This window comes from Pristiophorus japonicus, chromosome 12, assembly GCF_044704955.1.
Source record: "Pristiophorus japonicus isolate sPriJap1 chromosome 12, sPriJap1.hap1, whole genome shotgun sequence".
Classification (NCBI taxonomy): Eukaryota; Metazoa; Chordata; class Chondrichthyes; family Pristiophoridae; genus Pristiophorus; species Pristiophorus japonicus.
The window spans coordinates 47,921,595-47,933,205 of record NC_091988.1 but is presented as its reverse complement, the minus strand read 5'-3'; the positions used below and the strand labels follow the sequence as shown (position 1 = coordinate 47,933,205).

At 44.2% G+C, this 11,611-nt stretch overlaps 1 protein-coding gene across 24 annotated transcripts in view; it reads left to right on the top strand.

The window, feature by feature from the left end:
* Nucleotides 1-271: 271 nt before the first annotated feature.
* LOC139276737 (plasma membrane calcium-transporting ATPase 2) overlaps nucleotides 272-11,611 on the top strand; it is a 430,975-nt gene continuing 419,635 nt past the window's right edge. For all 24 annotated transcript variants that reach the window (XM_070894747.1, XM_070894743.1, XM_070894745.1 and 21 more), the window contains exon 1: nucleotides 272-476. In XM_070894747.1, the coding sequence (XP_070750848.1) occupies nucleotides 272-476 (205 nt within the window). The remainder of the gene's footprint in view (nucleotides 477-11,611) is intronic.

The window sequence follows — 11,611 nt, the reverse complement described above, 5'->3', positions numbered from 1 at the left end:
CGATGGGAAACTCTATATGGAGTGGTGCTGGCCTTCAGCCTTGCCTGCAGCAATCTATTTGACTATTAATTGGTTCTTGGTTCCTGTCTTTAATGAAGTTAAAGTGTAGCAGGTCTACATTAGCAATCTGCAGTGCAAAAAGAAAATAAAAACACTGGATAATTTGATCATCCTGATTGAACAGAAATTTGGTTTCAGCCCAACTTGTCAGCACTGATATTATATCTGCCACAAATATTTTTATAAAGCTGCAAGCAATACTGTGGGAACAATGGGAGACATGACGAACAGTGCAGTGGATTTCTATCCAAAGAACCAAAGAGGCGAGTCCAACCATGCAGGTGAATTTGGGTGTTCTCTCGATGAACTTCGCTCTCTTATGGAGCTCCGTGGAGCAGAGGGAGTGCAAAAGATGCAAGATACCTATGGTGATGTGAATGGATTCTGTAGACGTCTGAAAACTTCGCCAACAGAAGGTAAGGTTATTTTATAGTGAAAAGCATAAGCACATGCTGGCACTGAAAGAGGTGTTCTTCAATAAAAATACTGATTATCTCAGCTAATGCATTGTGAATAAATTCCTTTGATGTGCTCGGTGACTTGCATCTGCGTAATTTCACATTAACCTTTACAACAATCGCTCACTGTAGCAAGTAATTTCTTAGAGTTTGGTCAATGTGACACATAGAAGTGTGCTGTGCTTATTTTGGCCAACGATATATTTAATTGTGATTTCTGCTACGCTGAGTAATAATGTGTATTTACAAATGATATGCACAGCATGCATACATCAAAATATAATTAACACTTGTTTATTTTTCAACAAAATTAGCTATTTTCCTTATTTCCATGCATTTTTAATTGTTATCTTTAATTAATCTTGTACAGTATGCAGAGACAGAGATCATTGACACTGCTACAGTGATATATTTATGCAGACCTTAAAATACATACACAAGGCATACACAAACTCTAGTTGGGCTAGAGTTATGTACTGCTCAAAGGAAAGTTTACTTTTGTGAGTGCCCATATTATATGTAATCCCAAGCTATGAACAGTCTAATCTATACAAAGACAATTTAATTGTAGCATTCTGTAGAAAAAGCATTATCTAATGCTGCCACAATAACACATATGCATTGGTTCATAACTATAAATTTTGAAGTACTTGAAAATATTAATTGATACTTGATATCCTCTGAACATGTAATGGTAGGAGCTGTAGTTTATTGGCATACTAATCATAGTCCATTGTGTGAAATTTGCTTTAATTCTTTTGGAGCTTCTTAGCAAGACAGTTGATGACTAACAGCAAAAGGGATAAGGTAAAATAATTCTTACATAAAAATGGAATTGTTACTGGATCTATCAAACACAAGATTTTGAGAGAGTGCAAATTACTTATTTACGTTGGATGTAGTTACACCTCAAAGAGGAATTAAAGACTTCACTTCCAGGTTTGATTACACTCGTCTTCTACTCATTGGTCTCCATCCTCTGTCCTCCATGAAATTCAGATCATCCAAAACTCGGCAGCTCTTATCCTATCTCATAACAAGTCACGCTCACTCATAACATGTAAATGTAAATTTGTTTTCATGTCTGAAGATTTCTATGGTCTTGCCCTCTCTGTAACCTCTTTCAATCCAACAACCACTTTTGCCCTCCCTCCATTCACTACATTTCTTTGCCTCTGATGTCCCTTTGCTCCACCATTGGAGGCCATGCCTTCAACTGCCTAGGCCCCACTCTCTGGAATTATCTCCCTAAGCCCCTCTGCTTCGCTGATTGCTTTTCTTTGAGATCCTCCTTAAAGTTCACCTATTTGACTAAGTTTTTGGTCACATCTTCTCCTCTCTTCTTCCTGTGCTTGCTGTTTATTTTTTTTTATGGCTCTATGAAGTTTCTAGGAATGTCATTCTATGTTAAAGGTGCTATGTTATTGCACGTTTTTGTTATGTTCAATAGAATTGCTAGCCTAAACAGATGATACACAGTGAGGTTCAGTGATTCTCTCTAAAGAGGGAATCCAGTAGTTGAAGTAGATTCTACAATGAGTGCAAATGAGTAATAAAATACAATTTTCCCCCAATTTTCTTCTCTTTTCTCCCCTCTTGCTCTGAAGGTCATCATTCTTGCTGAGCTGCGGTTCACAAGTGCAACCCCTTGTCTGACTGACCATGCTTCCTGAGTGAGTGTCGACTGCTAACTCTGACTGGCTATTCAACTGTGAGCAGCATATCTGAGCTTGATCCAGTAATCACTCAACTATATGCATGCCTGCACTTTGCAGCAGAAATCACTGGATAGCCATGAAGAAAAAGAAACCTAGCAGATACTTTTTAAAATGACTTCACAGTGCCCCACCTCCTCCCCTTCCACCAATAGCCCTGGAGCACTGAAGTGCCCCCATTATTGCTTGCTCTGGATTTTGCTGGTCTGTGCAGCTAAATATCACAGTATTTTACCGACTGAATTGCTGTGGAACCATAATTCTTTTCGAAGTACTTTTATTTTCACTGTACTTCCTAGCTTAGGTTTTCTATTCAAATTACAAAACATTGGGCAACCAAAGTCAGTAAATATTCACATTTCAAATAATTGCTCATGGGAAGAACTTTAGATTTACACTAAATTAAAATTTGGTCGAATGCAATGGATTATTTCCGAAATTTTATGACCAAGATATCTTCATTTAAGCTCTCTCTCCATGTAAACTCCCCGACCCTTATTCACAGCCACCCTCTCAACTTTGCAATCTCTTGTGGCCTCGCTACTCCCATCGTGTCAATCGCAGATAAGTCCATCTCTAACCACTTCCTTGTATCACTCTCCACCCACATCCCCCTTATCCCCGCAACCCTACTTCCTTCTGTATCCGCCCCTGGAAAAAACATTCCCCCCGACTCTCTTACAACGGCACTTAGAAATCCCAACTGTCCAGCCTTTGGCCCTCCATTCACCGTGACATTTCTGCAGCTACCGATTTGCTCAACCACACCCTCACCACCACCTTTGATGCCCTAGTCCCTCGTCTCGCTCACCCTGGCCGTCCCCCCGGTACGGCCCTCTTCGCTCCCTTAAGTCCAAGGGATGCAGACTTGAACGGATATGGCGGACAACTGATTTACCAATTCACCTCCAGATCTGGCTGGACCACATAAAGCATTATTGGGTCCTGTTCTCGTCTGCCAAAATTGCTCACTATTCCAGAATCATTCTAGAATACAAAGATAAACCCTGGTTTTTATTCTCCACTGCAAACCGTCTTCTTAAACCCCTCTCTCCAGTCTCCTCCACTCTCACCTCCGACAACAAGTGTGAGGGGCTCATGGACTTCTTTGTCTCTAAGATTGAGATCATCTGTTCAGTTTCCTCTGCCACTTCCCATCCTTCCCCTAGCCCACTGGGGAAACTTCCTCGAAGGAACCCCCATGCCCTAGCTCTGAACTCGGATCTTTCTCTAATTTCTCTCCGATCTCCCCTCATGACTTCTCCGCACTCATCTTGTTCATGGGACCCACTTCCTGCTCCCTTGACCCTATTCCCACCAAACTGCTGACCACCCAACTTCCTTTTCTGGTTCCCATTTTAGCTGATCCTGTTAATGATTCTCTCTCCTCAGGCAGTATCCCCTTCTCCCTCAAATCTATCATCATCACCCCTCTCAAAAAACAGCCCTTGATCCCTCTGACTTTGCAAACTACCTCCCCATCTCCAGCCTCCCTTTCCTCTCAAGTCCTTAAATGTGTTGTTGCCTCCAAAATCCATGGCCATCTTTAACACAACTCCTTGTTTGATTCCCTCCAAAATGGCTTTAATCAAAGTCACAAATGACATCTTTTGTGACTGTGACAAATGTAAACTAAACCTCCTCGTTCTTCTTGACTTGTCTGCAGCCTTTCACCACTCCATCCTTCTCCAATGCCTCTCCATCGTGGTCCAGCTGGTTGGGATTGCACTCGCCTGGTTCCATTCTTATCTATCCAATCAAAGCCAGAGGATCATCTGCAATGGCTTCTCTTTCCACTCCCAAAGTGTTACCTCTGGTGTCCCACAAGGATCTATACTTGGCCCCCTATTTTTTCTCATCTACATGCTGCCCCTAGGCTACATCATCCGAAAACACTGCATCAGTTTCCACATGTACATTGATGATACCCAGCTCTACCTCACCACCACTTCTCTCAACCCCTCCACGGTTTCTAAATTGTCAGACTGCTTGTTCATCCAATTCTGGATGAGCAAAAATGTTATCCAGTTAGACTGAAGCCATTGTTTTCGGTCCACTCCACAAACTCCATTCCCTAGCCACTGACTCCATCCCTCTCCCTAACATCAGTCTGAGGCTGGACCACACTGTTCGCAACCTTGGTGTCATATTTGACCCTGAAATGAGCTTACGACCACATATCCGCGGTATAACTAAGACCACCAATTTCCACCTCCATAACATTGGCCGTCTCCGGCCTTGTCTCAACTCATTAAATGCTGAAACCCTCATCCATGCCTTTGTTACCTCTAGACTTGACTATTCCAACACACTGCTGGCTGGTCTACCACATTCTGCCCTATGTAATCTTGAGGTCATCCAAAAATCTGCTGCCCATGTCCTAACTCGCACCGTCCCGTTCACCTATCACCCCTGTGCTCGCTGACCTACATTGGCTCTCGGTTAGGCAACGCCTCGATTTCAAAATTCTCATCCTTGTTTTCAAATCCCTCCATGACCTCACCCCTTCCTATCTCTATAATCTCCTCCAGCCCCCCCGCGCCCCCAAGACATCTGCGCTCCTATAATTCTGCCCTCTTGAGCATCCCTGATTATTTTCACTCAACCATTGGTGGCCATGCCTTCTGTTGCCTAGGCCCTAAGCTCTGGAATTCCCTGCCTAAACTTCTCCGCCTTTCTACTCCTTTCCTTCTTTAAGACGCTCTTTAAAACCTATCTCTTTGATCAAGCTTTTGGTCATCTGCCTTAATTTCTCCTTATGTGGCTCAGTGTCAAATTTTTTGTCTTCTAATACTCCTGTGAAGCGCCTTGAGATGTTTTACTATGTTAAAAGCAAGTTGTTGTTGGATTCTGCGTTGCTCATTTGTGAGTCTTCATTTGCGCTGCAGTAAAAAAAACGATGGGGCTATCGGCGTTCACAGTTAGTAAAGTGTAAATCAGACAGCAACTTCCGGTGACCAAATGTGCGCAGTTAAACGTGGAAATCAGGAGATTGCTGTGCGAAATGCCCTGCTCCTCCAGAAGCTGTACAATATCAATATCTCACTGGGAGACTCACAATTGAAATACATAGAAGGGAGTGAAGTTGCTGTACTTACGTGATAGATGGACACTAAACTTGCCAGAAAAGGTTAGGGCTTATCTATTCCAGAGTAAGTGAATTTTTAATGTTGTAGTCAGTCTATAATTATTGTCAACCAACCTATCTGCAACTAAAAATTCACTTTTACAATTTTGGAGTCTCATTCCTTCAGATTTTAATTACTGTTGGAGATTTTTTTTAATTAAATAATTATTTTTAAAACCTTTTCTATCTCTTTTATCTCTCTCTCTCTCTTAATCCCATTTTTCTTCCCTTGCTTTATTTTGCTTTCTGTACATGATTTGGCATTGAATTAAATATTCTAACTGACACTTCCTGGTTCAGATTGAACCTCAGTAAGGATTCTTCAATCTGATTGGTGAAGGAGATACACAGATGCTTGCTCTCTTCACACCATTACCAGATCCCCTATAGAGGGCGCCGCACTGTTTGGGATTTTTAATCACTGCAAGTTCCAATGCAAATTCCCATGGAAAGTCTGCAGGCAAGTGTAAGTGTAATGAATGGTGAGCACAGTTCGTTCACCACTGACTGCAGAATCTGGACCATTATATGAGTTTATAAAAAGCTACAGACATTGAAGATATATATCCAAATCAATTTGTGGAATGTCACAGCTTAGTCTATTATAAACTAAACCAATGAGGTGCTGTCGCCTCATCCCAGCCATCAAGCCAGGATGGGCTCCTATTCATTTTGAGAATAGCAAGAGATGCTTTATGAAAACCTGCTCTCTAAGGAGAAGGAGGATTTGCCAGTTTTCTTTATAGGCTGATTGGCAAATCTGATTAAATAAGCAGTAATGGGGACAGCCCTCCTTGTGGCTGAGAAGGCAGAGAAAAAAAGGACAAAGGGATACACGGGCAGTGAGTCAGCCAACTTGTTCTGGGGCAGAAGCCAGGTTTAGTGAGGGGAAACTCATTTGTCTCAAGTTTGGAGCTGGTCAGAATCAGAAGAATGAAGAGGACAGATCAAACAAACTCTCCATTAGCGATAGTGTGATGTGTTTTTATTAAAGAAAGGACTTGCATTTATATAGTGCGTTTCACGACTTCAGGACGTCCCAGAGCACTTTACAGCCAATGAAGTACTTTTGAAGTGTTGTAATGCAGGAAACATTTTTAATGTTCTGGAGGAGGGTCCTGTAGTAGGTTGAATTAAGGTGAGATTTGATTACAGCTGATACTCTGTATATTTACTGGCTGTCTATAAAATAAAGCAACTTAATAATTCAAACTCGGCCTCTTCTTAAATAAAGTGTTTCAGTTTACTTTCAGAAAGATTGGTGAAGCACACATGAGTAACTTATGGAAGACACATATCCAGCTCAGATCATAAGGCTATATTAAGCTATCATACAGGCAAACTCCTAAACAGAAGATGCTCAGACCACTGCTTACCTGGGAAATATCTACGGCAGTCTTGAATTTATAACATGCATTTATTCGTAGTTGTACTGAGAAGGTGCTGCTAGGCATTCTTCTTAAACTACTGTAATCCTTGTGGTGATGTTTGGTAGGGAGGTCCAGGATTTTGATCCAATGATAATGAAGGAATGATGATGTGTTCAAATCAGGACAGTGTTTGATTGGAGAGGAACTTGGAGGTGATGGTGCTCACATAATATTGCTGCCCTTTTCCTTCTCAGTAGTGTGGCTGCTATCAAAAGTAAGCTTGGTCAATTGCTGCAGTGCACCATATAGATAGTGCATATTACAGCCACAGTACATTGGTGATGCGTATTGAGTCCAATGGCAGGTCACTGAACAAGCGAACTGCTCTGTCCTAGATGATGTTGAGCTCCTTGTGTGTTGTTATGACTGCACGTGTCTAGGTGAATGATGAATATTGCATCACACTCCTGACATTCATCTTGTAAATGGTTCAGTGACCTTGCCATTCATAAGCAGAGTATTTTTTAAACGGTGAGAGATTGGGAAATGTTGGCATTCAGAGGGACCTGGGAGTCCTTTTACGCGCATCACTAAAAGTTAACATGCAGGTACAGCAAGAAATTAAGAAAGCAAATGGCTGTTGGCCTTTATCACAAGAGGGTTTGAGTATAAGAGTAAAGGGGGCCGAAATTCAGGGTTTCAGAGAGACCCGTTACTGCCCGTTTGCGCCGGCCATGTGGCGGAATCCCGTGGCTGCCACTTTGTCATCAAATAGCCACCCCGACCCAAATTCAGGTCAGGGATTTTTCGGCCTGGACCCGATTCTGACCCAATCCTGATGACCGCCGCAAGCGCGTCATCAGAACACGCAACACTGCTCTCCCTCACCTGCAAAATAATCTGCCCGAAATTCAGCAAAATAGATCTATCCCCTGCAGCGCGGTGCCCCCAACAACTTTCTGTGTCGGTGCACCTTATCTGCATTGGGTGCAGCCCGGCAGCGTGGTGGTCCTTCACAGGGAGGGTCCACTGCCGCAGCCACCATGTATTAATTTTTGCCGGCTGGCAAGATAGTGCCCATGGGTTCAGCCGGGCAGCCTGGTATCCCCTCTTGGGTGCCAGGCCGCTGGTTCAGCCGAAACCCTCCCTGGTGGCCCAGTGGCTCGATAAAAACCGACAGATTCTCGCCCCTTTAACGAAGGGGAGGGAGCGTGGTGACGCGCACAAGCTGTGACGTCACCACCACTCCACCGCTGATTGACAGCGGCGGAGTCCCGGTTCTGACCGAAATTCAGCTCCTTCCTGTCGATCTTCCACTATGACTCAAAGTCCTGAAAAAATCGATCATTCAGCCATCTCATGGATCCCAGCGGTAAAACCAGGTGGGAAAGTCATAGGTGCGCCAGCTTTCTGGCATACCTGAATTTCGGCCCCAAGATGTCTTACTGCTATTATACAGGGCTCTGGTAAGACCACATCTGGAGTATTGTGTACAGGTTTGGGCTCCTTACCTAATGAAGGACATAGCTGCCATAAAGGGCGTGCAACGAAGTTTCACCAGACTGATTTCTGGGATGGGGTGATTGTCCCATGAGGAGAAATTGAGTAGACTAGGCCTATATTCTCTAGAGTTTAGAAGAATGAGAGGTGATCTCATTGAAACCTACAAAATTCTTACGGGGCTAGACAGGGTACATGCAGGGAGGATGTTCCCCTGGCTGGGGAGTCCAGAAACAGGGATCACAGTCTCAGAATAAGGGGTCAGCCATCTAGGACTGAGATGAGAAGAAACTTCTTCACTGAGGGTGGTGAATCTTTGGAATTCTCCACCCCTGAGGGTTGTGGAGGTTCAGGCATTGAGAATATTCAAGATAGAGATCGATAGATTTTTGTATATTAAGGGAATCAAAGGATATGGGGATAGTGCAGGCAAGTGGAGTTGAGGTAGATCAGCCATGATCTTATTGAATGGGGGAGCAGGCTCGAGGGGCCAAATAGCCTACTCCTGTTCCTAATTCTTATGTTCTTTTGTTCTTTTGTTCTTATTCTCTCAGGTAAGCAGTGCTGGTCACACTCATAAGTGTTCTGAGCATCTTTTGTTCAGGAATTTGCTTATACGATAGCTGAATATAGCCTTATTATTTGAGCTGGTTATGTGTCTTCCATAAGTGCACTGGGCTCAGTAGGTGATCCACCTGTTGCAGAGTATCCCACCACTGTCCTACTCTTGTAGCCACGTTGTTGATTAGCATGGTCCCAGTTAAACTTCTGGTCAATGATAACCCCCCCAAGATATGGAAGGTGGGAGAAATCAGCGATGATGGTGCCACTGAAGATCAGCGAGAGGTGGTTGGTCTTTTTCTTGTTGGAAATAGTTATTGCCAAGCAGTTATGTGTCATAACCGTTAAATGCTACTCATCAGCTCAGACCTGAACATTGTCCATTTCCTGGTGCAGGCTGTCATGGGCTGCTTCATAGAAACATGGAAACATAGAAAATAGGCGCAGGAGTAGACCATTCGGCCCCTCGAGCCTGCACCACCATTCAATAAGATCATGGCTGATTATTCACTTCAGTACCCCTTTCCTGCTTTCTCTCCTTATCCCTTGATTCTTTTAGCTGTAAGGGCCATATCTAACTCCATCTTGAACATATCCAACGGACTGGCATCAACAGCTCTCTGCAGTAGAGGATTCCACAGGTTCACAACTCTCTGAGTGAAGAAATTTCTCCTCATCTCGGTCCTAAATGTCTTATCCCTTATCCTTAGACTGTGACCCCTGGTTCTGGACTTCCCCAACATCGGGAACATTCTTCCTGCATTTAACCTGTCCAGTCCCATCAGAATTTTATATGTTTCTATGAAATCCCCTCATGAAACTCCAGTGAATACAGGCCCAGTCAATCCAGTCTCTCCTCATATGTCAGTCCTACCATCCTGGGAATCAGTCTGGTGAACCTTCGCTGCACTCCCTCAATAGCAAGAACATCCTTCTTCAGATTAGTAGACCAAAACGGCACATAATATTCCAGGTGAGGCCTCGCCAAGGTCCTGTACAACTGCAGTAAGACCTCCCTGCTCCAATACTCAAATCCCCTAGCTATGAAGGCCAATATGCCATTTGCCGCCTGCCTCCAATGCAAGTATATCCCTCCTTAAATCATCATCATAGGCAGTCCTTCGGAATCGAGGAAGACTTCCACTCCTGAAGTGAGTTCTCTGGTGGCTGAACAATCCAATATGAGAGCCACAAACTCTGTCACAGGTGGGACAGATATTCGCCAAGGGAAGGGGCATGCGGGATTGGCTTACCGCACGCTCCTTCTGCTGCCTGCGCGTGACCTCTTCACGCTCTCGCCGTTTAGATTCAAAGAGCTCAACGCCCTCCCAGATGTACTTTCTCCACCTAGGGCAGTCTTCGGCCAAGGTCTCCCAGGTGTCAGTGGTGATGTCGCACTTTATCAAGGAGGCTTTGACGGTGTTCTTGTAACGTTTCCGCTGCTCACCTTTGGCTCGTTTGCCATGAAGGAGCTCCGCATTGACCATTTGCTTAGGGTGTCTCGTGTCTGGCATGCGAACTATGTGGCTTGCCCAGCGAAGCTGATCGAGTGTGGTCAGTGCTTCAATGCTGGGGATGTTAGCCTGGACGAGGACACTGATGTTAGTGCGCCTGTTCTCCCAGGGGATTTGCAGGATCTTGCGGAGACATCGTTGGTGATATATCTCAAATGACCTGAGGTGCCTTCTGTACATCGTCCATGCCTCAGATCCATCCAGGAGGGCGGGTATTACTACATCCTTGTTGGTCACAAAAGCAAAATACTGCGGATGCTAGAATCTGAAATAAAAACAGAGAATGCTGGAAATCTCAGCAGGTTAGGCAGCATCTGTGGAGGAAGCAGAGTTAATGTTTCGGATCGATGACTCTTCGTCCGAACCTTAAATAAGGAGACCAAAACTGTACACAGTACTCCAGGTGTGGTTTCACCAATGCCCAGTACAGTTGTAGCAGGACTTCCTTACTTTTATACTCCATCCCCCTTTCAATAAAGGCCATTCATATTATGGATGGAGGGAAGGTCATTGATGAAGCAGCAGATGATGATGATTGGACCACGAATGCTGCTCTGAGGAGTTGCTGCAGTAATGTCCTGGGGCTGCGATAATTGGGCTCCGACAATCACAAGCATCTGTATACGTGTCTAGAACCATTGCCTTTGGGGAAATTGTAACCTAACCCACCAGGCAGGAAACTGACCGGGTTGAATCAGCTGCTTGATTTACACTTCACCGATTTACTTCCCCAGCTGGTTAGATTAAAATGATCCTCTGCATTCATTTTACTCAGGCACTTCTTAATATCACATGATGTGAACCAGGTTGGCTGGGCTCTGACAGCTATGATGGTGAATGTTATATATGTAAACTTGTATTTACTCTGTACTGCCACCAGAGGGCTCATCCCCTGGAGTCCCAAGGGATCCATAATCCCTTGGGAGCACAGGTATTTAAGGAGGCCTCACAGGTTGGAGAGGCACTCTGGAGACCTGCAATAAAAGACTAAGGTCACACTTTACTTTGAGCTCACAGTGTTCAGTCTGACTCTTTCTCCATACATAACAACTGGCGACGATATACAGATAGCAAACCCAAAGATGCAGAGAACAGTGGGCATCCTGGAGAAATTCTCGGAGGGAGATGATTGGGAAACTTTTGTGGAGCGACTCGACCAATACTTTGTGGCCAACAAGCTAGATGGGGAAGAGAACACTGCCAAATGAAGGGCGATCCTCCTCACCGTCTGTGGGGCACCAACATATGGCCTCATGAAGAATCTGCTCACTCCAAAGAAACCCACGGAGAAATCGTACGATAATTT